The sequence below is a fragment of the Mus caroli genome, unplaced genomic scaffold, assembly GCF_978045245.1.
Source record: "Mus caroli unplaced genomic scaffold, Mus_caroli_1 scaffold_8, whole genome shotgun sequence".
NCBI classification, from domain to species: domain Eukaryota; kingdom Metazoa; phylum Chordata; class Mammalia; order Rodentia; family Muridae; genus Mus; species Mus caroli.
Window position 1 is genome coordinate 117316016 of NW_028227263.1, and position 21252 is coordinate 117337267.

The 21252-nt window shown below is 43.8% G+C and overlaps 1 protein-coding gene across 1 annotated transcript; it reads right to left on the reverse strand.

Annotated features, from left to right (window-relative positions):
- Positions 1-2702: 2702 nt before the first annotated feature.
- On the reverse strand, positions 2703-19054 carry LOC147003357 (uncharacterized). Its single transcript, XM_085841990.1, has 5 exons — positions 18923-19054; positions 16960-17012; positions 15451-15577; positions 13163-13261; positions 2703-6111 (listed from the first exon to the last, which is right to left on the reverse strand). Exons 2-5 carry the CDS (start codon positions 16990-16992, stop codon positions 4409-4411), a joined length of 1962 nt encoding a protein of 653 aa, XP_085698116.1. The 5' UTR covers positions 16993-17012; positions 18923-19054; the 3' UTR covers positions 2703-4408.
- Positions 19055-21252: the final 2198 nt, after the last annotated feature.

Genomic DNA, 21252 nt, shown 5'->3' on the forward strand with positions numbered 1-21252 from the left:
GCTATGCTGAGGAGGAGGGGAGTCAGACCATAACATCCGTTATCTAGACGGGAAAATGTGAGTGAGAACCACAGCGGTATGCATCAACAGGGCTGTGTCCATTAGGCAGTCACTTACATCATGCTGGACAATGAGCGGATGAAGGACTAGCATGTACAGGTAGCCTAAACAAAAACATACACGTGTTTCTAGAAAACCCTATTTATTGTAACATGACACTATTGAACTCTCAAAACTACTTTCGTTGTCTCCTGTATTTACAGGAATTTTCCAGAATGTGAGAGTAAACAAATGTTGAAGAGACTAGACCACGCTAGTAGTAAAAGTAATCGCATTAAAATGTAAATTATCTAAATGCTAAAGTATAGGTTTGTCACATTAGATTGAAAAATAAGTCAGACCCAGCCATGTGTTTACTACAGAAAAAATGTTAAAGATAAATACTCCAGCAGATTCAAAGTGACCATCCTCACATAGTCAAAAGAAGACTAAATTTGACTTTAAAGTCGAGGCAGATTTTGGGCCAAAGGACATTGCCAGTGATAATAAAGAGGGCAAGTCAGTCATCAAGTGACAGTAAACATGGCTGGGCGTGGTAGCAATGCCTTCTATCCCAGCAGTGGGGAGGCACAGCCAGCTGCATGTCTGTGAGAAGAGGCCACCGAGGACTACCCAGTGAAACCCTGTCTAAGAACTAAAATACACTCAGATTATGGTGGCACATGCCTTTAATCCAAGGCCTAGGGAGGCAGAGCCAGGAGAATGTCTGTGAGTTCAAGGCCAGCCTGGTCTACAGAGTGAGTTGCAAGACAACCAGTACTACACAGGAAAACTTTGTCTCGAAAAACCAAAAACCAAAACCAAAACAAGCAAACTAAAATAAACTCAGAGTATATTCCTAATACCACACCTTTATAACATGAAGAAGGGGAAAACATACTAGGACAGTAAGAAGTAACAACCAAATCCAGTATCGCATACATATGTTTTCAGTCTCAATAACGGACAGAAGAAATCCAGAAAAGCAACAGAGCAGAGTTGATTTAGACAGCATCATCACCTATGAATGCAAGTGAATAAAAATGGAGACAGCTAAACTTAAATGGAATCAGGGTGACTGTGTGTTCCTGTCCACACACCTGTGGCAGAAATGCTCATCACCTGAAGATATTTCTGTTTAAAGCTTCCTTTTTTCATGCTACTTTCTGAAAAATATAAATACCAGCACTTATAAAAATTAAAGACTCCATCTATTTTAAGATATTCGACAGGCTGATTAGTAATGTAGACACTGTAGGCAAGGAGTCCCCAGCCTGACCCAAGTGACTCCTTCTGCAAAGCTTTGGTTTTGTTTCACTGGCTTTTGGATCATTTATAAAGATGCTTAGCCTTTGGTCATGCCAATGTGTTCCAGTCCTCCTTTCTCTCCAGTGTGATTCTGGTCGGTCTGCTCCATCTTTCCTGTGTCACAGTTCTTTTCTTAGTGCTACCCCTTATCCCTCATGGGGAAAAAAATTAGGTAATTGGGCTCCCTTTTCTGTATAGCTGCTGTGTGGAATTTGGGGTAGCTGGATACATAACTAGAGAGATGAATGTACACCATCAATGTTCATAAGCTACAAATTCCTGCTCGAATTCCTGCTGTAGTTCTGTCCATCCTCAGTTCTCAGCTCTTTCCGCCTTTGTCTCCTGCGATACATAACTTCATCCTCCTCACACAAAGATGCATCTCTCTTTTCAAATACTCTTCTGTCCTGCTTCTGAAGGTGACAGCGGCCATGTGTCGAGAAATCCCTGCATTCTCTTCCCCCTTCCTGATCCTCACTTCACACCCATCCTCTTCTAGATCTGAGTTACTGCCCCTCTCCACAATGAACATTGGTTTTCATACTTCTGTCATGTTCTTGCATGGGGTTTTATTGTTATTGCTTGGTTTTGTTTGGTTGGTTTTCTTGAAACAAGGATTTCTCTGTGTGGCCTTGGATGTTCTAGAACTTTCTTTGTAGACCAGGCTAACCTTCTGAGTGCTAGATTTCAGGTGTGCATCACCACCTGGTTGGATCTTATGTTTTAAATAATGTCACACCTTGTGGTGCTTTGAATAAAAATCAGACTCATAGGGAGTGGCATTATTGTGAATGTGGCCTGAGCAGAGTATGAGGGGCTCTGTGGGAGGAAAGGTGTTACAGGGGGTGAGCTTGTACTTTTTAGAAGCTCAAACAAGGCTTAGTGTCTCTGTCTCCCTGCTGCCTTGGGTCCAGATGTATAATTCTTAGTTACCTCTCCAGAACCACGTGTGCCAGACAGAGTGCTGCTATGCTTCCCAACACAATGATAATGGGCTAAACCTCCCAACTGTACGCAAGCCCCACTTAAGAGTTGCTGTGGTCATTGTCTCTTCACAGCAATATAAAACCTCAAGTAAGACATACCTCAGTCTAAGGAATCTTAAGTGTGCCTGTAGTAACTAAACAGCCTGGGTTGCTGCCTTCCATCTGCATCAATCCTGAGCTCCCTTTAAACCCCACGAAGTTCTGGATGACCTGTGACAATGCCACTTATTGATTCCATGCTGTTCATTCCCTTGGCTTTTTTCTCCATTTTTCATGTGTGTGGTGTCACTGTTTGTATGTGTGAGGGGAGTGGTGTGCATGCAGAAATGCACAATAAGACAAAATCAAAAATGACCAAGCAATGCAAAGTAAACAAAAAGGTCACAAAAATACCACCAGGTTTATTTTGTGTGGGCCCTGAGGTGTTGATACACCCAGTGAGACAGCATTGGAGACACCTGATTTTTATTTGCTAGCAGGTGTCAATTCCAGATAGTTCACTGGTTAGGGGTGGGAGCCCATGGTTCCCCCCACCCCCCATTGTTAAGACTGTCTTCCTTGAACCTGCACACACTGCATGGACTCTTGAGAGTTCATAATGTGCATCTGTTGTGTCTGGAAGTCAGTATTTCCTTGAAGACATCCCTTGGCTCTTACAATCTTCCTGCCTTCTCTTGTCTGTAGATCCCTGAGCCTTTAGGCTTGTGTATTTATTTATTTTTTCTTTTCCAAGATACCCTGGATTTCATACATGAAACCCGGGCTTGCCTTAAATGCCTGATAATTCTCCTACCTCAGCCTCTCATATTCTGGAATTACAGGCAAAAGTCACCACACCTAGCTTCAATCCTTAAAGCAAAGGACTCTGAATTGCAGGCATCCAGCCTTTTCTCCTAGACTTTAGAGCCACCAGGGCTTTGTTGTTGCTGCCAATGGAGCAATGGCAGAGTCGGGTTCTTCATGCAGGCCCCTCACAGTTTAACTGTCAGTGTTCTGTGTCCTGACCCTGTAGGGAGGATAGAACAACTTTTTTTCCAGTCACGTTTGGCAGCATCCTGGGACACGCTCTACAAACGCAGTCAATCTAGACTGTTAGAATGCTGGGAAAACGTTGTCAGGAGACTTCCTAGATTTCTGAGGATAAGAGACATTTTCAACAGAGTATCTGAACCGACTTCCCAAATTCTCATTCCAAAGGATTTCTTGGCATCAACAGTATATGAATACCCTGATGTTCACCAAATCCCAGGGCAGATTAAAGTTCTCATTTTATGCGACATCATGGTCTTCCCAATATGAGTTCTCTGACGTTCAGGAAGATTTTCATACAGTGGCTTGTCCTCCTTCACATGCACATGACTCCTGTGATTATGGATTTTGTGATGTTGCGTAAGCTCACCATTTACAATAAAAGCTTTCTCACCGAGTCTTCACAGTCACGGCATCTCGGGACTCGTATGGACTCTCTAATGAGCTGTAAGAGCGGAGCTGATTCTGTAAATACTCCCACATTCCTTGCATCCATAGTGTTTGACACAAGCAAACATTTTTTTATGTTGAAGAAGGCCCCAGCTCCACTTGGAGGTCTGTGCACATTCTTTATACTGATAAGGTGTCCTACCTGTATGAATTTGCCACTATGCATGAAGGCTGAACGAAGTCTAAACATTTTCCCACCTTACTTTTATTCATAGGCTTTCTCACCAGTAGAACTTCTCTGATATACAGGGAACTTAGAATTACTGTAGGCCTTTCCATATTCCTTACATCATAAGACTTCTTATTAATATTATATTTAGAATGTCAAAACAAGTTTCATATTCAACTAAAGGTCTTCCTACATTCTTAACAGTGGTAATGTTTCTTCCAGTGTGAATTCTTTGATGTCCTTTAAGGTCTCCACCACACATAAAGTACATCCCACATTCTTTATATTCATGATGATTCTTGCCAGTATGAATTCTAACATGTCTAAGAATTTTGTAAAGATATTAAAAAGCTTCCCCATATTCATGACATTGAATGAGCTTCTCACTGGTATGGACTCTAAGCTCTGTTCCATGAACAATGTCTGTTCAATCTTCCACACACTGAAAGAGTTTCACATCAGTATGAATTCTCAGATGTTTATTGAGTTGTGATTTACATCTGAAGGCTGACCCACACAGCTCACATTCAAATGGTTTCTCTCCAGAATGAATGCTCTGATGCTGAATGAGGTACGCCAGAACAACGAAGGCCTTTCCACACTCCTGACACTTAAAAGGTTTCTCATCAGAATGAATTTTCCGATGGTGGAATAGGCTTGAGCGGTGAATAAAACCTTTCCCACACTCACTGCATTCATATGATTTCACACCAGCATGAACAGCGCCATGTTGAATGAGATTGGATTCACGCTTGAAAGACTTCCCACATACCTTGCATTCAAAGGGTCTTTTACTTGTATGAACAATTTTATGGCTATTAAGCTGGCTGGGAAGAAGGAAAGCCTTTCCACATTCTTTACATTCAAAAGGTTTCTCACCTCTGTGAGACTTCTGATGATGAATGAGAAGTGTATTAAGTCTAAAGAACTTCCCACATTCTTCACACTGGAAGGGTTTCTTCCCAGTGTGAATACTCTCATGTTCAGTTAGTTTTGACCTTTGACGAAAGCATTTCCCACACTCCTTGCACTGATAGGGTTTCCCATCAGTGTGAACTGTGAGATGCTTATTAAGTTGGTACTTATTTGGGAAGGCTGACCCACAGAGCTTACACTTGAAAGGATTCTCTTCGGTGTGAGTTTTCAGATGCTCAGAAAGATATACCTGAAGCCGAAAAGCCTTCCCACATACATTGCATTCCAAGTATTTCTCTTCCATGTGAGTTTTCTGATGCTCAGAAAGGTATAGTTGAAGCCGGAAAGCACTCCCACATACATTGCATTCAAAGGGTTTCTCGCCGCTATGAATGCGCTGGTGCTTAACAAGGTGTCTGGCAGTTCTGAATTTCTTGCCACATTCCTCACATTCAAATGGCTTCTCTTCACTATGACTGCTCTGGTGCCGAGTGAGGTGAGCAAGAACAATGAAGCCCTTCCCACAATCCTTACACTGAAAAGGTCTCTCACCAGAATGGATTTTCTGATGGCGCACAAAACTTCTGTGTCGTTTAAAGGCTTTCCCACACTCATTACATTCATATGGTTTCACATCAGCATGGATAAGCCCATGTTCAACAAGGCTGGAGACACGGTTGAAGGACTTCCCACATTCCCTGCATGCAAATGCTTTTGCACCTGTATGAATGGCTTTAGGGTACTTGAGTAGGTTGGGATGTTGAAAAGCCTGTCTGCCTTCATTATGACTGAAAGGTTTCTCCCCACTGTGAGACTTCTGATGTCTTGTGAGCTGTTGGGGGAGTCTGAAGGCCTTCCCACACTCCTCACATTCATAGGGCTTCTCTCCAGTGTGAACACTCTGATGCTGAGTTAGAGTTGACCTACAACCAAAGCACTTCCCACACTCTTTACATTCATACGGTTTTTCTGTATTGTGAGCAAGAGTCTGGCAGGTATAAGGAGGCATTTCTGCCTTGTTAGTAATCTGTTGACCAGCGTCACTCTGACAATCCTGTAGTCCTTGGAATGTACTATAGTTGGGGCCATTACTAAACCAGGAGCCCTTGAGGTCAAAAGTTCTACTTAATTGCTTTATGCTCTGTTTGGAAATTTTTCTATTATTAATACGATTTTGGGGGGATATATTTTCAGCATCATAATCTGCTTCCAAATCTGAAAGAAAAGGAGAAAAGCAAGAATACTTTTATTTTCTGGTAACACACATACACACATTTTCCTGTAACATAAGAGCCATTAAATGAATGAACACACTCTAAAGTAATCTCTGAGAAGCTGTGTGGGAGCACGGAGAGCAGCAGTAAGGAAAGTTTATGTAAGAAGATACTCTTTACAGTAGAACAGGTTGGAAATGGGACGACATGTCTGTGGTGAGAACTCTGGTTTCCTTAAAAACACAGAAATTTTATGAAACTATGTTTTTGTTTGTCTCCTTTGTAACAGCCCTGGTTGTCAGGGAGTTGTTTTGTAGATCAGACCAGCCTCAAACTCACAACAGATCCACCTGGCTCTGTCTCCTATCTGCTGGTATATAATTTAAGGTATATGTCACGACTCCCAGCATATGTTTCCAATCCCGGGTATAGGATATGGGACTACTTCAGATTGCTCAGAGCAACAGACTATGATTTGCCTAGTGCTATGGCAGGGGCTTGATTATGCCAGCTATAGATAATTTTTGAGAGTCTATGATGCTTAAAATTCTGGGGAATCTTGAGAGGGGCTATGAATGCTAGAGTACCCAGAGGTGCTGAGGGAGGCTCTGCTCCTGCTGCCGGTCGCTGATCTTGTGGTCTGTCAAGTGGTTGCACACAGAGAGAGAAGAAGAAACTGGATATCCCGGCAGCCAAGATCAAAGTTGCTCCAAGAAACTTGAAGCCCTAATCAGCAGGCTATCTGATATCTAAGGATATCAACACTCCTTTTCCCCTCTAGCCTTCTTTCTCTCCTAATGTTGGCAGTTGGAAGGATGGAATAATGGTGGAAAAGGGATGTAGAAAAAGAAACCCACACAGTAGCCAAAAGTCTCTTTATAGGTCAACTTTACCACATTATAACTGTACTGAAATAATCTTACGTGTTTATTTGTATACTACTTGAAATACACAGCAATTAGACATTCCTACCAGCCTGCCCTTGGGGGCCTAGTAGCAGTAACGTATGTCATCACACACAGGTACCAGGTGTTCCAGGTGTGGCCCATAAAAGGCCCCAGCCACCCCAGCTCACTCTCCCATTCTGTCTTTCTCTCAATCTGTCTTGTTCATTTTCTCTGTCACTTTGTTTTTCCCCCCAACCCCGTGTCCCCACTGGAGATAGCCTTTCAATTTCAGCCATGTAGCTGGTCATTGCTACTTTGTGGGTTCTTCTTTTTCCCACCTTTCATCCCCATCGTTTCACCCACTAACACTAGATAAGAAAGAAATAGGATAGAGGGGAGACACTGAGAAGGATTCCTCAATCTAACTTCTTTCCCACCCATTTCTCCAAATTTCCAGCCCAATCCCTTTAAAAGTTTCTCCCAACTATTCCTCCCCCAGTTCCCCAACAGTGTACTTAAACAGCCGCTCTTCCAGTTTTCCTAATGCTAGCAACAACTGTTCTAGCCTATCTACTCAGCCCAGCTTCTCCTGACTCAACTGTCTCCTAACAATATCTTCTGCCCAGTTGCCTTTGTCTCTCACTCTGCTCCATCTCCATTCTCAGCCTCTGCTTTATATCCTACACTGAAGGTCACAGGGCCAAGCAGTTCTAATAATCAAGAATTCTTAAAAGGCCAGTTCATTAGCAACTGGGGATCCTTTAAAGGGCCAGAAGCACATGATAACTACACCATGACCCCAACCCCCAGTGAAGCTCTTACACTCTCTCAATTGTGTGGTATAAGTTCTTAGCCACATACCTTGGCATAAGCCTGCCAAAGTTACCCACAACTTGCCACTTTATCCTAACCTTTATTAAAGGTTTTTGAACTAAATCCTGAGGGGTGGAGGAAAAAACAATACCCAACAAAGACAAGACCAGACATCGGCACTTAGAATTATACTCTTCCCAATGGCACATGCATAAATATCAGCATGAAAACACAATAAAAGTTAGGGCAGTACGTGCACACTAGAGCCAAGCAACCCTACCTCCAAAGACCTTGAATATTGCAACATAGCTGAAGCACTAGAAAAACATTAACATCGCTTTCATACAGAGAAGAGAAGATTAAAGAGGAAGAAATGGAATCTATGAAAACACAAACCGTGGAAGGAAATGAATGAAGTAGCTCAAGACCTGAAAGCAGAATTAGAATCAATAGAGAAAACCAAAACTGAGATACATCTTTAATTGAAAAACTTAGAAACTCAAACAGGAACCTCAGAAGCAAACCTCCCCAACACAGTACAAGAGACAGTAGAGAGAATCTGGGGCACTGTAGACACAATAGGAGAAATGAATACCTCATGGAAATCCAAAAACAACAACAAACAAACAAAAAGCCCAAACCCTGCTCAAACTATCCAGGAAATCATGTATACAATGGGAAGACAAAATCTAGGAATAAGTATAGAGGAAGGAGAAGAAACTCAGGTCAAAAATCAAGGAAACATTTTCAACAAAATCACAGAAAACTCCCCTAAACTAAAGAATAACATGCCTATTAAGGAACAAGAACCATGCCGACAACCGTAGACTGAAGAAACGAAGGTCCTGTCCCGTCAGCACATAATAACCGAAACACTAAACATACAAGACATGCAAGAATATGAAAAGCTGCAAAGGACACAGATCAAGAATAAAGGCAGCTTACTGGGATAATGCATGGCTGCTTCCTGGAGGCTTGAAAAGTCATAAGGGAATGGGCAGATACTTTACAGAGTCTGGAAGACCACAGATGCTATTCCCAGCAAAATTTTCCATTACCAATAATCATAAAAACTTCATGGTATTGGTATAGAAACAGACAGGTTGATCAATGGAAACGAATTGAAGACCCAGAAATAAACACACACACCTACAGACACTTGATTTTTGACAAAGAAGATAAAACCATACAATGGAAAAGGGAGAGCATATTCAACAAATGCTGTTGGTCTAACTGTATGTCTGCAATATAGAAGAATGAAAATAGATCCATATTTATCACCTGCATAAAATTCAAGTTCAAATGGATCAAAGACCTCAATGTAAAATCAGATACACTAAATCTAATAGAACAGAAAGTGGGGAACAACCTTCAAAATGTTGCTAAAGGAGACAATTTCCTAAACCAATGACTCAGGCCCAAAGATCACAAATTAAGAAATGGGACCTCATGAAACTGCAAAGCTTCTGTAAGTCAAAGGACACCATCAATAGGAAAAAAAAAAAAAAAAAAAAAAAGGACATACTACAGATTAGGAAAAGATCTTCACCAATACTACATCTGACAGAGGGCTAATATCCAAAATATACAAAGAAATCAAGAAGTTAGGTACCAACAAACCAAATAACCCAATTTAAAAAATGGGATCCAGAACTAAACAGACAGTTCTCAAGAGGACTCTTGAATGGCCGAGAAGCACGGAAAGAAATGTTCAACATTCTTAGTCATCAGCGAAATGCAAGTCAAAACGACTCGGAGAGTCCACCTTACATCCATCAGAATGGCTAAGATCAAAAACTCAAGGGACAGCACATGCTGGCAAACTTTTGGAGCGAGGGAAACACTCCTCCACTGCTGGTGGGAATGTAAACTTGTACAACCATTCTGGAAATCAATTTGGCAATTTCTTAGAAAATTCGGAATAGCTGTGCCTCAAAACCCAGCTATACTGCTCCTGGACATATAACCTGACAGATGCTCCACAATTAGCACAAGGACACTTGCTCAACTATGCTCATAGCAGCTGTAGTCATAATAGCCAGAAACTGGAAACAACCTAGATGTCCGTCAACTGAAGAATGGATAAAGGAAATGTGGTTCATTTACACGGTGGAAATATTACTCAGCTATTAAAAACAAGGGCAACATACATTTTGCAGGGAAATAGATGGAACTAGAAAATATCATCCTGGGTGGGAAAATCCAGACCCAAAAGAACATGTGTGATAGGAACTTACTTATAAGTGAATATTAGCCATAAAGTACAAGATAACCATGCCATAATCAACAGACCCAAAGAAGCCAAATTACAAAAAGGGCCTAAGGGAGGATGGCTGAATCTTTCTTAGAAGGAAAAATAAAATAGATATTGGAGGAGGATGGGTGGAGGGAACTGGATGGGCGAGAGGATGGGGATGGGAGGAGGTCAGATGTAGGGAGAGCAGGGGAGAAAGAATGGAAATTGGTGGTGGTGGAGGGACTTGCCAGAGATGTGGGATGGGGGAAGGTCCCAGGAGTCTATGGGAGCAGCTCTAGCTAAGACTCCTAGCAATGAAGAATATGGGTCCGAAGTGGCCACTTCCTATAGCCAGGCAGGATTCTCAGTGAAGAGAGAACAACATGTCTTAGTAGGGTTTCTATTCATGCACAGACATCATGACAACATCATGAACATAGTTGAACAAGTTGGGGAGGAAAGGGTTTATTCAGCTTACACTTCCGCATTGCTGTTCATCACTAAAGGAAGTCAGGACTGGAACTCAAGCAGGTCAAGTAGCAGGAGCTGATGCAGAGGCCATGGAGGGATGTTTCTTACTGTCTTGTTTCCCCTGGCTTGCTCAGCTTGCTTTCTTATAGAACCCAGGACTACCAGCCCAGGGATGGCACCACCTACAATGGGCCCTCTCCCTTTGATCACCAACTGAGAAAATACTCCACGGCTGGATCTCATGGAGGCATTTCCCCAACTGAAGCTCCTTTTTCTGCAATAACTCCAGCCTGTGTCAAGTTGACACACAAAACCAGCCAGTACAGGACAGAAACCCATGCACAAAACCTTTGACCCAACATGTGTCCTACCTACAAGATATACAAGGACAATTATAGAACAGGGATGGAGGGTATGGCCAAACAAAGACTGCCCCAAATTGAGACCCATCCCATGGGCAAGAATCAACCCCTGACACTATTAATTATATTCTGTTGTGCTTGCAGACAGGAGCCTAGCATAGCTGTTCTCTGAGAGGCTCTACCCAGCAGCCAATGGAAAGAGATGCAGAGACGCACAACCAATCATTAGATGGAGCTCTAGGAGTCTTGTGTAAGAGTAGGGGTGGGGGCCTGAGGGACCAAGGGGACAAGGACTCCACTGGAAGACCAACAGAGTCAACTAACCTAGGCCCTTGAGGACTCCCAGAGACTGAACCAACAACAACCAAGGAGTGAGCGTGGGCTGAATCAAGGCCTCCTGCACATATGAAGTAGATGTGCAGCTTGGTCTTCATGAGGGTCTCCAAGAACAGGAGTGGAGGATATCCCTGAATCTGTTGCCAGCCTTTGGATCCCATTCCCCTAACTGAGCCACCTTGTCTGGCCTCAGTGGGAGACTCTGGGGTAACACCTAGAGGGGGCTCCCCCTTGTCAAAGAGAAGGGGAGGGAGGGATGGGGAGAGGGACCTGGGTGAGGGGTACTGGGAGGGGAGGGGCTGATATTGGGATGTAAAGTGGAAAAAAATAAGTAAATGTAATAAAAAATTTTTTAAAAGACAACAAAAAAAGAAAATTGGGTGAAGACAGAGATTAAAAGAGAAACTAAAGACTTTCTAGAATTGAATGAAAATGAAGACACAACACATCCAAGCTTACGGGACATGATGAAGGTGATTCTAAGAAGCAAGCTCATCACTTAAAACAAATGGAGAAATCTCACTCTAACAACACCAGAACAAAAAGCTCTAGAACAAAAAGATGAAATTACACCCAAAAGGAATAGAGTGTAAGAAGTAATTAAACTCAGGACTGAAATCAATAAAAGAGAAACAAAGGAAAAAACCAAATGAAGTATCAATGAAACACAGAGCTGGCTCTGAGAAACTCAGAAAGACTGACAGCCCTTAGCCCAATTATCTAAAAGTAGAAAAAGGAAATTCAAAGTAACAAAATTAAAGATGAAAGAATGACATAATTGTGGCTGGCCTTTGCTACTTTGTGAGCTCTTCTTTTTCCCACAGGATAGTACCGGCACAGAAACAGATACATTGAGCAAGAGAAATGAATTGAAGACATAAACCTACATACTGATAGACACCTGAAAGTTGCTTAAAAAAAAGTTAGAAATACACACTGGAAAAGACAGCATCTTCAACAAATAGGGCCAGTCAAAAAGTACAGCTGTGTGTACAAAGGTACAAATAGATCCACAATTATTACTCTGTACAAAACTTTACTCCAAATGGATCAAATATCTCAACATGAAACCAGACACACTCAACCTGAGAGAAGAGAAAGTAGGGAATAGGCTTGAACTCATTGCCACAGGAAAACAAGCTCTGAACAAGGCATCATAGACACAGGCACGGAAAACAAGAATTAATAAATGGGGCCGAGCCGGGCGTGGTGGCGCACGCCTTTAATCCCAGCACTCGGGAGGCAGAGGCAGGCGGATTTCTGAGTTCGAGGCCAGCCTGGTCTACAGAGTGAGTTCCAGGACAGCCAAGGCTACACAGAGAAACCCTGTCTCGAAAAACCAAAAAAAACCAAAAAACAAATAAATGGGGCCTTGTGAAACTGAAGAGCTTTTGCATAGCACAGGACACTGTCATTTGGACAAAGCAGCAGCCTACAGAAAGAAAAAAAATTAACAACTACACATACAACACAAGCCTAGTATCTAAAACATAGACAGAACTAAAACATTTACATACCAACAAAACAAATAACTCGATTAGAAAATAGGATACAGATCTCAACAGAGACTCCTCAACAACAAACTCAATTGGCTGAGACACCTATAACTCCAGCCTAAGGGAGCTGACCCTTTCTTACGGCCTCTTTGGATACCTGCACATGTGTGTGCACACACAACCAATAATGAAGTACTTTTAAATGTTACAGAGAGAGTGCACCTGCTACAGTAGGAGGGAAGAAATTAAGAACAACTTAAAGTGATTCTTGAAACAGAGACCCTTTGACAGGCTCTGCTGTGACCCTGACTTCCTTCCCAGGCCTCGGGCTTGTTTCCCACAGGCCCTGGGGCTTTGAAGGAAGTTTGCCACATCCAGTGCCAGCTCTGTGGAGCCTCTCTGACCACATCTGTACCTGGCAGGGCTGCAGGCTCACCTCACTCTTACTCACCTGGGCTCGGCCTGTCTGTTTCTTCCTTCACAGTCATCCAGGGCTCTTTCTCCTGCTCTAGTAAGACGATCAGATCTGGCTTAGAAATGCAATGTCCCACTTAAAAGAAAGAAAGAGATGGCTCAGTGTGTATACACTTATTTGTTTGTTTGTTTGTTAGTTTATTGAGACTCAATCTAATAATCCCAGGATGTCCTAGAACACAGTAAGTAGACCTGGCTGTCCTTGAATTTACTTGATCTGCCCACTCTTGCCTCCCAAATGCTGGGATTGAAGCTATATGCCACCATGCCCTGCCTGTGTAGATTTTCAAAATACAGACTTATCTATTATAAAGGTCTATACAACTTGGCACAGTGGGTGGATCACGCCTGTGAGCCCAGAAAATGGGGGAATGAGTGAGGCCCTCTGGGCTACAGAGCAAGACCCTTGTCTCCGAAAAACAGATAAAAAATTCTAAAAGCCAAAATAATGCTTTGGAAAGACTTCAGAGAAAAAGGAAAGAAACAACCTGGTCAAGAAACCAGCTGTTTCAAATTAGGATTTTAATCTCCTTTAAATGCAGATAAAGGCTTGTCATTTAAGAGGAAACATAATTGAGTGGTGAGAACATGAGCCCATAGGTTATACTGTCCAGTGTAGACCCCATCTCTGCAGCTCACTACTAATGACATTCATTTCCGAGAGTTCTATAGGATTCTATGCTCAAATTTCACATCTAATAACTAGGAATGGAGGCACACACATATAATCACAATTCTTGAAGAGTAAAAACAGGCAGATAAGAAGTACAAGGCCAGCACTCGGGAGGCAGAGAGAGGCGGATTTCTGAGTTCGAGGCCAGCCTGGTCTACAGAGTGAGTTCCAGAACAGCCAGGGCTACACAGAGAAACCCTGTCTTGAAAAAAAAAAAAAAAAAAAAAAAAAAAGAAAGAAAAGAAAAGAAAAGAAAGAAGTACAAGGTTCGATTTAGTTTCATACCAAGTCCAAAGCCAGCCTGCAGTATGTGAGAGATGGAGCCAAAGAAATGCTTTAGTAATAACAGCAGATAAAAATTTAGATTGAGTTCATGCTATCTATGTGATGGGGTTGATACTAAGATTAAGTATTATATTCAAATACTTTGATGATTCTCTGGTTTACGCTAATATAAAATCATTATTTTTTTTAACTTTCCATGTATTTATTTAGTAATGCCGGGGATGGAACTAGGGCCTTGAGCATCCTAGGGACGTGTGTTCTTCAAGTTGCTTCTGTGAACATTTACAGCTCATTCTTACAGATCTGACCAAAAAACAAACTCCACCATACAACGTCCACTACAAAGCAGGTAAAGGAGGTGGTACTGAAGGAAACAGAATGTGTCCACTTCTGCTCTGAGTCAACTCGACTGATTCATTACTAAGTAAACCATAACGGCTCTCGTATTTAGTTGTGCATGTCCAGGTGTGTATGTGTTCATAACAGTGTAGGTATGCAGGCATGTGTCTATAGGCCAGAACAGTGTAGGAATGCATACAGGTATGCAGGCATGTGTCTATAGGCTGGAACAGTGTAGGTATGCAGGCATGCATGTGTCTATAGGCCAGAGACCAGTGCTATATGTCTTTGTTGGTTGCTCTAGACTTTAGTTTCTTAGACAGGGTCTCTCACTGGGCCTAGAAATTGAGAGGACCAATAAGGGGTGGGCAAGCACACACTTCAGGAAGTTCCACTTTTGAATCCACAAACTTTACATTCTGACCAGCTCCCTCTTTTAAACTTCTATTGATTAAATTTTATTTTATGTGTATGTGAGGATCTGTCTGCATGTATGACTGAGCACCACAAAGATGCATGTTATCCATGGAGTCAAGAAGAGGGCACCGTATCCCCTCAAACTAGAGTTACACCTGGTTGTGAGCCACCTGCGGTGCTGGGAATTGAACCTGGATCCTCTACAAGAGCAGCTGGTTCCCTTAACCACCAAGCTATCTCTCTGGCACCTGATCCTATTTGTGGATCCATCCGCTTATTTCATTTATATGTTAATTATGTTTTGTTTTATTTTGTTTAAAACAAGTCCTCACCCTGTAGACTAGGCTAGCCTGGAACTCAGGACATATCTGAGGGTGACATTGCACTCACAGCAATCTTCCTGCCTCAGCCTTCTCAGAGAAGCAATGACAAGAATCGGCCTCCATCCCAACTTCAGCTACCACTGGAAAGATGTCACTGTCCTTTAATTCAGAGTGAGGAAAGCCCACAGTGTAGAGGACACATCCCCCATTCATGGGGCACAGGCTTACCCACTGCGACCAGGTTGCTGTAGGTCTCCAACATCATGTCCCTGTATAAGACCTTCTGAGTAGCATCCAGGTAGGCCCACTCCTCCTGAGAGAAGTCAACAGCCACATCCCTAAATGTCACTGACCCCTGAAAGAGCAAACACAAGGAGAGTGAAACTGGGGAAGCTTTCAAAATGGAAACCAGAGGGAAAGGACTCAAGCGTGGGAAGGGAGCCATAAGGGAATGCTCAAGGCACCTGACTGCACGAGCCCCCCATAAACGACGACTGTGCCCACCTACACAGCCAATAACCGTGCTTCTCCACTCCACCCACATCCCTCAGGTTATACCCACAGAAGGGAAATGTCACCTGGGGTCAGGGTAAATTACAGGAGAAATGCTGTGCACCCTTGAGTTTATTATACTTTAAGGGTACATGATTTGCAAAGAATGATACCCCAGACTCAAATAGTATGCAACAGCAAAGAGTTTATTCTGCAGAGAACCTGCGTGCAGGGGTCTACCATTCTTCGGGATGGAAGACAGAGGTATGGAATTTGCAGGGTCGATTTAAAGCCTCTTAGGGTAGGACTTTTACCTTTGTCTCTCTTGATTGGTTGGCCCTATCTCCAGGGGTATAGTTGCCTTGGTGATTGGTGGGTTTGGGGGACTTTTGCTGATTAATTATACTTGGCTAAAGCCAGGTGGTGGGGCAGCTTCTTGGTTGGCTGCCCAGGAGGGGTGGCTATCCCTGAAATTGGCTCGTTTTGAACTTTTCTGTTCTGGAACAGAAACGTAGGCCCATGTACCAAATTACTGGTTTGCAGCCTGACAAGAGGTCGGCCTGGATCTGGCTAACCCTGTCCTCTCACGGTATCACTAAGATTTTTTATTTTTGTCATGAGAAAAAATTTTACATACTATGTGTATAAAATATGTATGAGTACATATTATGTGCGTATTAGGTTTAACCCTTTTTTTCTTTACCATGAAGAAAAACCAAAACTTTCCAGGTGACAATACATATACCTCAGGTCTTTCCTGACTCTGGAGACTGCAATCACCTCCCTATCTCAGCCTGGATGACCTTTCCCTCTGATCACTGAACTCTCCCCTAAAGCCTCCTCGAGCAGGTCACCTTATCGCACACACACACAGGGGACACTCACTCTCACACCCCGAGCCATCAGCCTGACAACACCTCAGATGTCAATCAGATTTCCCAGGGCAGTCACATGGGACCATCACCTCAAAGCTCTGAAGCCCCCAAAGCCGGTTTCCCTGTGGGACTGACACCTCCACTGCAGGGACAGTCCTCCCCGACCACAGACCAAGCAGAGAGCATATGTGTAGGAACGCATTCAAAGACAACCCCAGTACTGCTGGAAAGAGGCACAGGAGGCTCAGACCTGCCAACTCTCAACCCTGGGCCAGGGGATTCCGGATCCTTGGGAAGCTTCAAGAGGTAAAGACAAGAAGGAGTCACCTAACCTGAAAGTTACCCTGTGTCAAGAAGGAATGCAACTTACACAGACCACGTCCTGACTATTAGAGCTGGCCATTCTTCTTCACGCTTCCTCCCCTGGGGACAAAAAGAAAGCCATTCACTGCGTTGTGACTTGATGTTCCCAGACTGACTTCTGTCACTGTGATGTCATCGACTACACTTATTTCTCAAGTCTCCCCACTCACTCTCTCCCCTCCCACCGCTCACAGCCTCCCACACACAAATTGGAAGCACACAGGAGTCTACACAAAGCTGATCCCCTCCTAACCCAGACAACCCACTGCCAAGGGGGCAGTGTGGGAGTGCAGGGCACAAACATGTCTGCCTTGAACTTCCTCCAGAAGAGGCCAGCAGAAGGGATCCCATCTTCCACCCTGAGATCCAGCTCGCCCTGCACCTGGTCCCCTCCTCCTACTGTGAGCAGATCTTCCTACTGGAACCCCACCTATCAAGGCTCACAGGGGCTCACAGCATCCAGGTAAACTCAGGGCTGAAGCACAGCGAGGCTGGAGGGGCTGCAGCTGCAGTGCTCAGGCAGCGTCCAGCATTCTGTGCCCACTGTTAGTGAATGGCACTATGCACCATGGACCACTGTCCTGAGAACTTTCCCTCATCTATGATAGCACTTATGTCATCTCAATTAAGCCATGATCCTTTATGGAGATAATTAGCTGTAAAACATTCTGTCACAGGAGGTGAGTTTGATATGTTTCCCTCTCCATATTATGGGAGATTTTGAACAAAATATTACTAAATTCGTTCAGGTGTCCTAGGTCTTTTGATCTTAGAACTGAGTTTCTCAACCTCAGCAAGGCTGACACAACTGTTCTGTCTCGGGCTGTGTGAGGACCATCTTGTGCTCTGCACTACACTCAGCAGCACTGACCCTCTACTCACAAGCTCCGAGGAGCACACACAACCCTCAGACCTCCCTAAGATGCTGCACCAGGGAGCAGCCATCACCAAATGGGAATCCAGTGCTCCAGCCAGTGCTGGATCTAATCCAGTGCAGGTCTAAGCCTTGGTGCAATCTACTGTGGGGTTGTTTATGTTTTAGAGACGGCCTCTTCTATATCTCAGGCTGACCCTGAACTCCTAAAGCTCCTTCCTCCATCCATGCTGAGATTACAGCCATGCACCAGCTATTACTTTCCCACTCCCCAAATCCTCCCTGGTGACCAGACCATCTACCGCCTACATTCTTCCCTTGTTTCGAATGAAGGCCAGTAGAGATCAAAGGCCATCTGAGGTGTGGCACCATCAAAATACGAATTGATTTAGTTGAGAGCCCTAATGCTACCCCTAGAGATTCCTAGTTACAACATCTCGGGAAAAGGTAGAGATTGTGGGGAGAAGACCCCACGGATCATTCAAACTAAGTGGAAAGGGCAGGGACAATATAAGGGACACAATGGTGGAGGTATCAACTTGCCTGTTCCTCATTCACTCACTTCAATTCCATATTCTAAAACCAAAAACCTCATTTTTCAAACAGAAACAGAAAACTCATTCTTGAATCCACATCCTTCTCCAGCCCTCCTTTGGAATGGCCGCCTAGGGAAGCCTGAGTAAGCATGAGATCGCAGACTATATCTGAGAGCATCCTCAAGCCGCGCTCAATGGCTGCAGCTCTGAGAAAGTCAGGGGACTCAACAAGTACCCTCCCTCCTAGGCGACACCCCTATCCTTAAATTATAGCCCTAAGCTCAAGTCTGAACCTCAGGAAAAGCTTCCCTTCAGACCCTGCACCTGACCTCCCCTTACTGAAGCTTGGTCCTCTGCTTTAGTCCCTGTGTCCCTGAGAGAAAGCAGGAGCAGACAGCGACAAGCACAGAGACACAGATAATGCAGAGAGCTCAAGGTGTGTATACAGTTAGACACTGACAGACACAGACACACACACACACAGACACACACACACACACACCATACAGCCACCCCACCGCCTGTACACACCCCTCCCAGCCCGCTGTCTCCGGTCTTACTCTGGGGAGACGTAAACCAAAAGCCTATGCGCTACTTCCGGCGCGGTGGTCCCGGAAAACACAGTTGTCACAAGCAAAGCCCTGGAGAAGCCCGGCGCGTCCGGGAGATCCCGGCATGCAACTCGGGCCAGCCCCTCAGAAAACCGAGTCCAGTGGCTTGTGGGAGTTCCCACGGGGGTGCGCGCTTAAAGGGGAGGCGCCCTCCTTTGAGCAAAAGGTACTTCCGGTTCTCCGCGTAACTGACTTTCTCCTGCAGAGAAGACGGAGGAGTCTAAACTCCCTGCTTTAGATAGAAAATGTGACTGAGGACCGTATCGCCATGTACCAACAGAACTGTGTCCGTTAGGCAGGCTAGACGAGCCTCTTAATAAAACTAATCGCATTAAAAGTACTGTAAATCGTCTAAACGCTAAAATTTGGCACATTTAGACTTGAAAAGTCAGACCCAGCTATGTGTTAACTACAGAAAATATATTAAAGATAAATACTCTAGCAGATTCAAAGTAACCATCTTCGCATGATCAAAAGAAAACTCAAGTCGATTATAAAATGGAGGCAGATTTGGAGGCAAAGAACATTGCCAGTGATAATAAAGAGGCCAAGTCATCAAGTGACAGTAAACATGGCTGGGCGTGGTAGCAATGGCTTTTATCCCAGCGATGGGGAGGCACAGCCAGCTGCATGTCTGTGAGAAGAGACCACCGAGGACTACCCAGTGAAATCCTGTCTAAGAACTAAAATACACTCAGATTATGGTGGCACATGCCTTTAATCACCGCCCTAGGGAGGCAGAGGAAGCGTCTGAAAAAAAAATTAATAAAAATAAACAGAATACACTCCTACTGTCTTGAAAGGGCTAAATAAACTAAAATTCGGAGGATACCCCTAATGTCTCAAACAAATAAATAAGTACATGAATACATAAACAAAATAAACTCAGAGTATACTCAAATAGCACACCTTTAAACATGAAGAGGGGGAAGTCCCGCTAGAGCAATAGGGACTGATAGCAAAATCCATCAACACATTCAAATGTTGTCAATTTCAAAAACTGAGAGAACACCACCCTCCAAAAGCAACAGAGCATAACTGATTTGGACAGCATATCAACTCTGAGCAAAGTCAATAAAAATGGAGACACTTAAGCTCTAATGCCACGAGGGGGTCTGGAAAGGGAACTGTCGGTGTACGCACACCTGGGGAGGAAACGCTCATTACCTGACGATGTTGCTGTGGAAAGCTTCCTTTTTTGTCCTTTTCTCTTGGCGGGACATCTATTACTTCATATATTTTATACTGCACTTTTAAATATTAAAGACCCCATCTATTTTAAGTTATCCCACGAGCCGATTACTGAGGTAGGCAAGGAGTCCCCAGACAGACCCAGGTGACTGCTTCTGCAAAGCTTCCTGTTTTGTTATTTCACTGGCTTTTGGATCATTTATAAACATACTTAGCCTTCTGTCATGCCAATGTGTTCTGTCCTCCTTTCTCTCCATATGTGATTCTGGTTGGTCTGCTCCATCTTTCCTGTGTCACAGTTCTTTACTTAGTGCTACCCCTTATCCCTCATGGAAATAAAATCAGTTAATCGCCCTCCATTTTCTCCACAGGAGCCGTGTGGCGCTGAATACGTAACTAGAGATTAATGTCCACCATAAGTGTTTCCTTAGCTACAGTCACTTGAATTCCTCCTGGGGTTCTGCAGGCCACATCCCCAGTCTCAGCTCTCAGCTCTTTCTGCCTTTGTCTCCTGCTCTGTGTGTGCATAGCTTCCCCCTCCTCCTCCTCACACAAAGATGCATCTGTGTTTCTTTTCAAGTATTCTTCTCTCCTGCTTCTGAAGGTGACTGTAGGCACGTGTTGAGAAACCCCTGCATTCCCTTCCCACTTCCTGATGGACCCTCTCTTCACATCCATCCTCTTCCACATCTATCCTGTGAGTGATCTGCCCCTCTCCACAATGAGCACTGATTTCCATCTCTATCATGTTCTTATGTGGGGTTTTGGTTGCTGCTACTTAGGTTTTGCTTTTGGTTGGTTGGGCTTAGTTTTTGTTTTGTTTTGCTTTTTGTTTGCTTGATTTTTTTTCTTTTTCTTTTTTTTTTTTTTTTTGGACACAAGGTTTACTCTGTGTGGCCTTGGCTGTCCTAAAACTTTCTCTGTAGATCAAGCTAGCCTTGAACTCAGATCTGCCTGCCTCTGCCTCCCAAGTGCTAGAATTAAGGTGTGCACCACCATCTGGCTGAATGTTAGGTTTGGAATAATGTCACGCCCCCATAGACTCAGGTCAAGTGGCATTATTGGGGGTATGTCCTGAGCAGAGTATT

What these genes read in the sequence shown, in the direction of transcription:
- LOC147003357 (XM_085841990.1), bottom strand. Translation starts at nt 16,992, where the DNA reads ATGGCCAGCTCTAATAGTCAGGACGTGGTCTGT. An exon ending in ATAGTCAGGACGTGGTCTGT is followed by an intron (nt 15,578 to 16,959) that starts GTAAGTTGCATT and finishes TTGCTCTTTCAG; the next exon opens with GGGTCAGTGACATTTAGGGA. An exon ending in AACAGACAGGCCGAGCCCAG is followed by an intron (nt 6,112 to 13,162) that starts GTGAGTAAGAGT and finishes CTTTTCTTTCAG; the next exon opens with ATTTGGAAGCAGATTATGAT.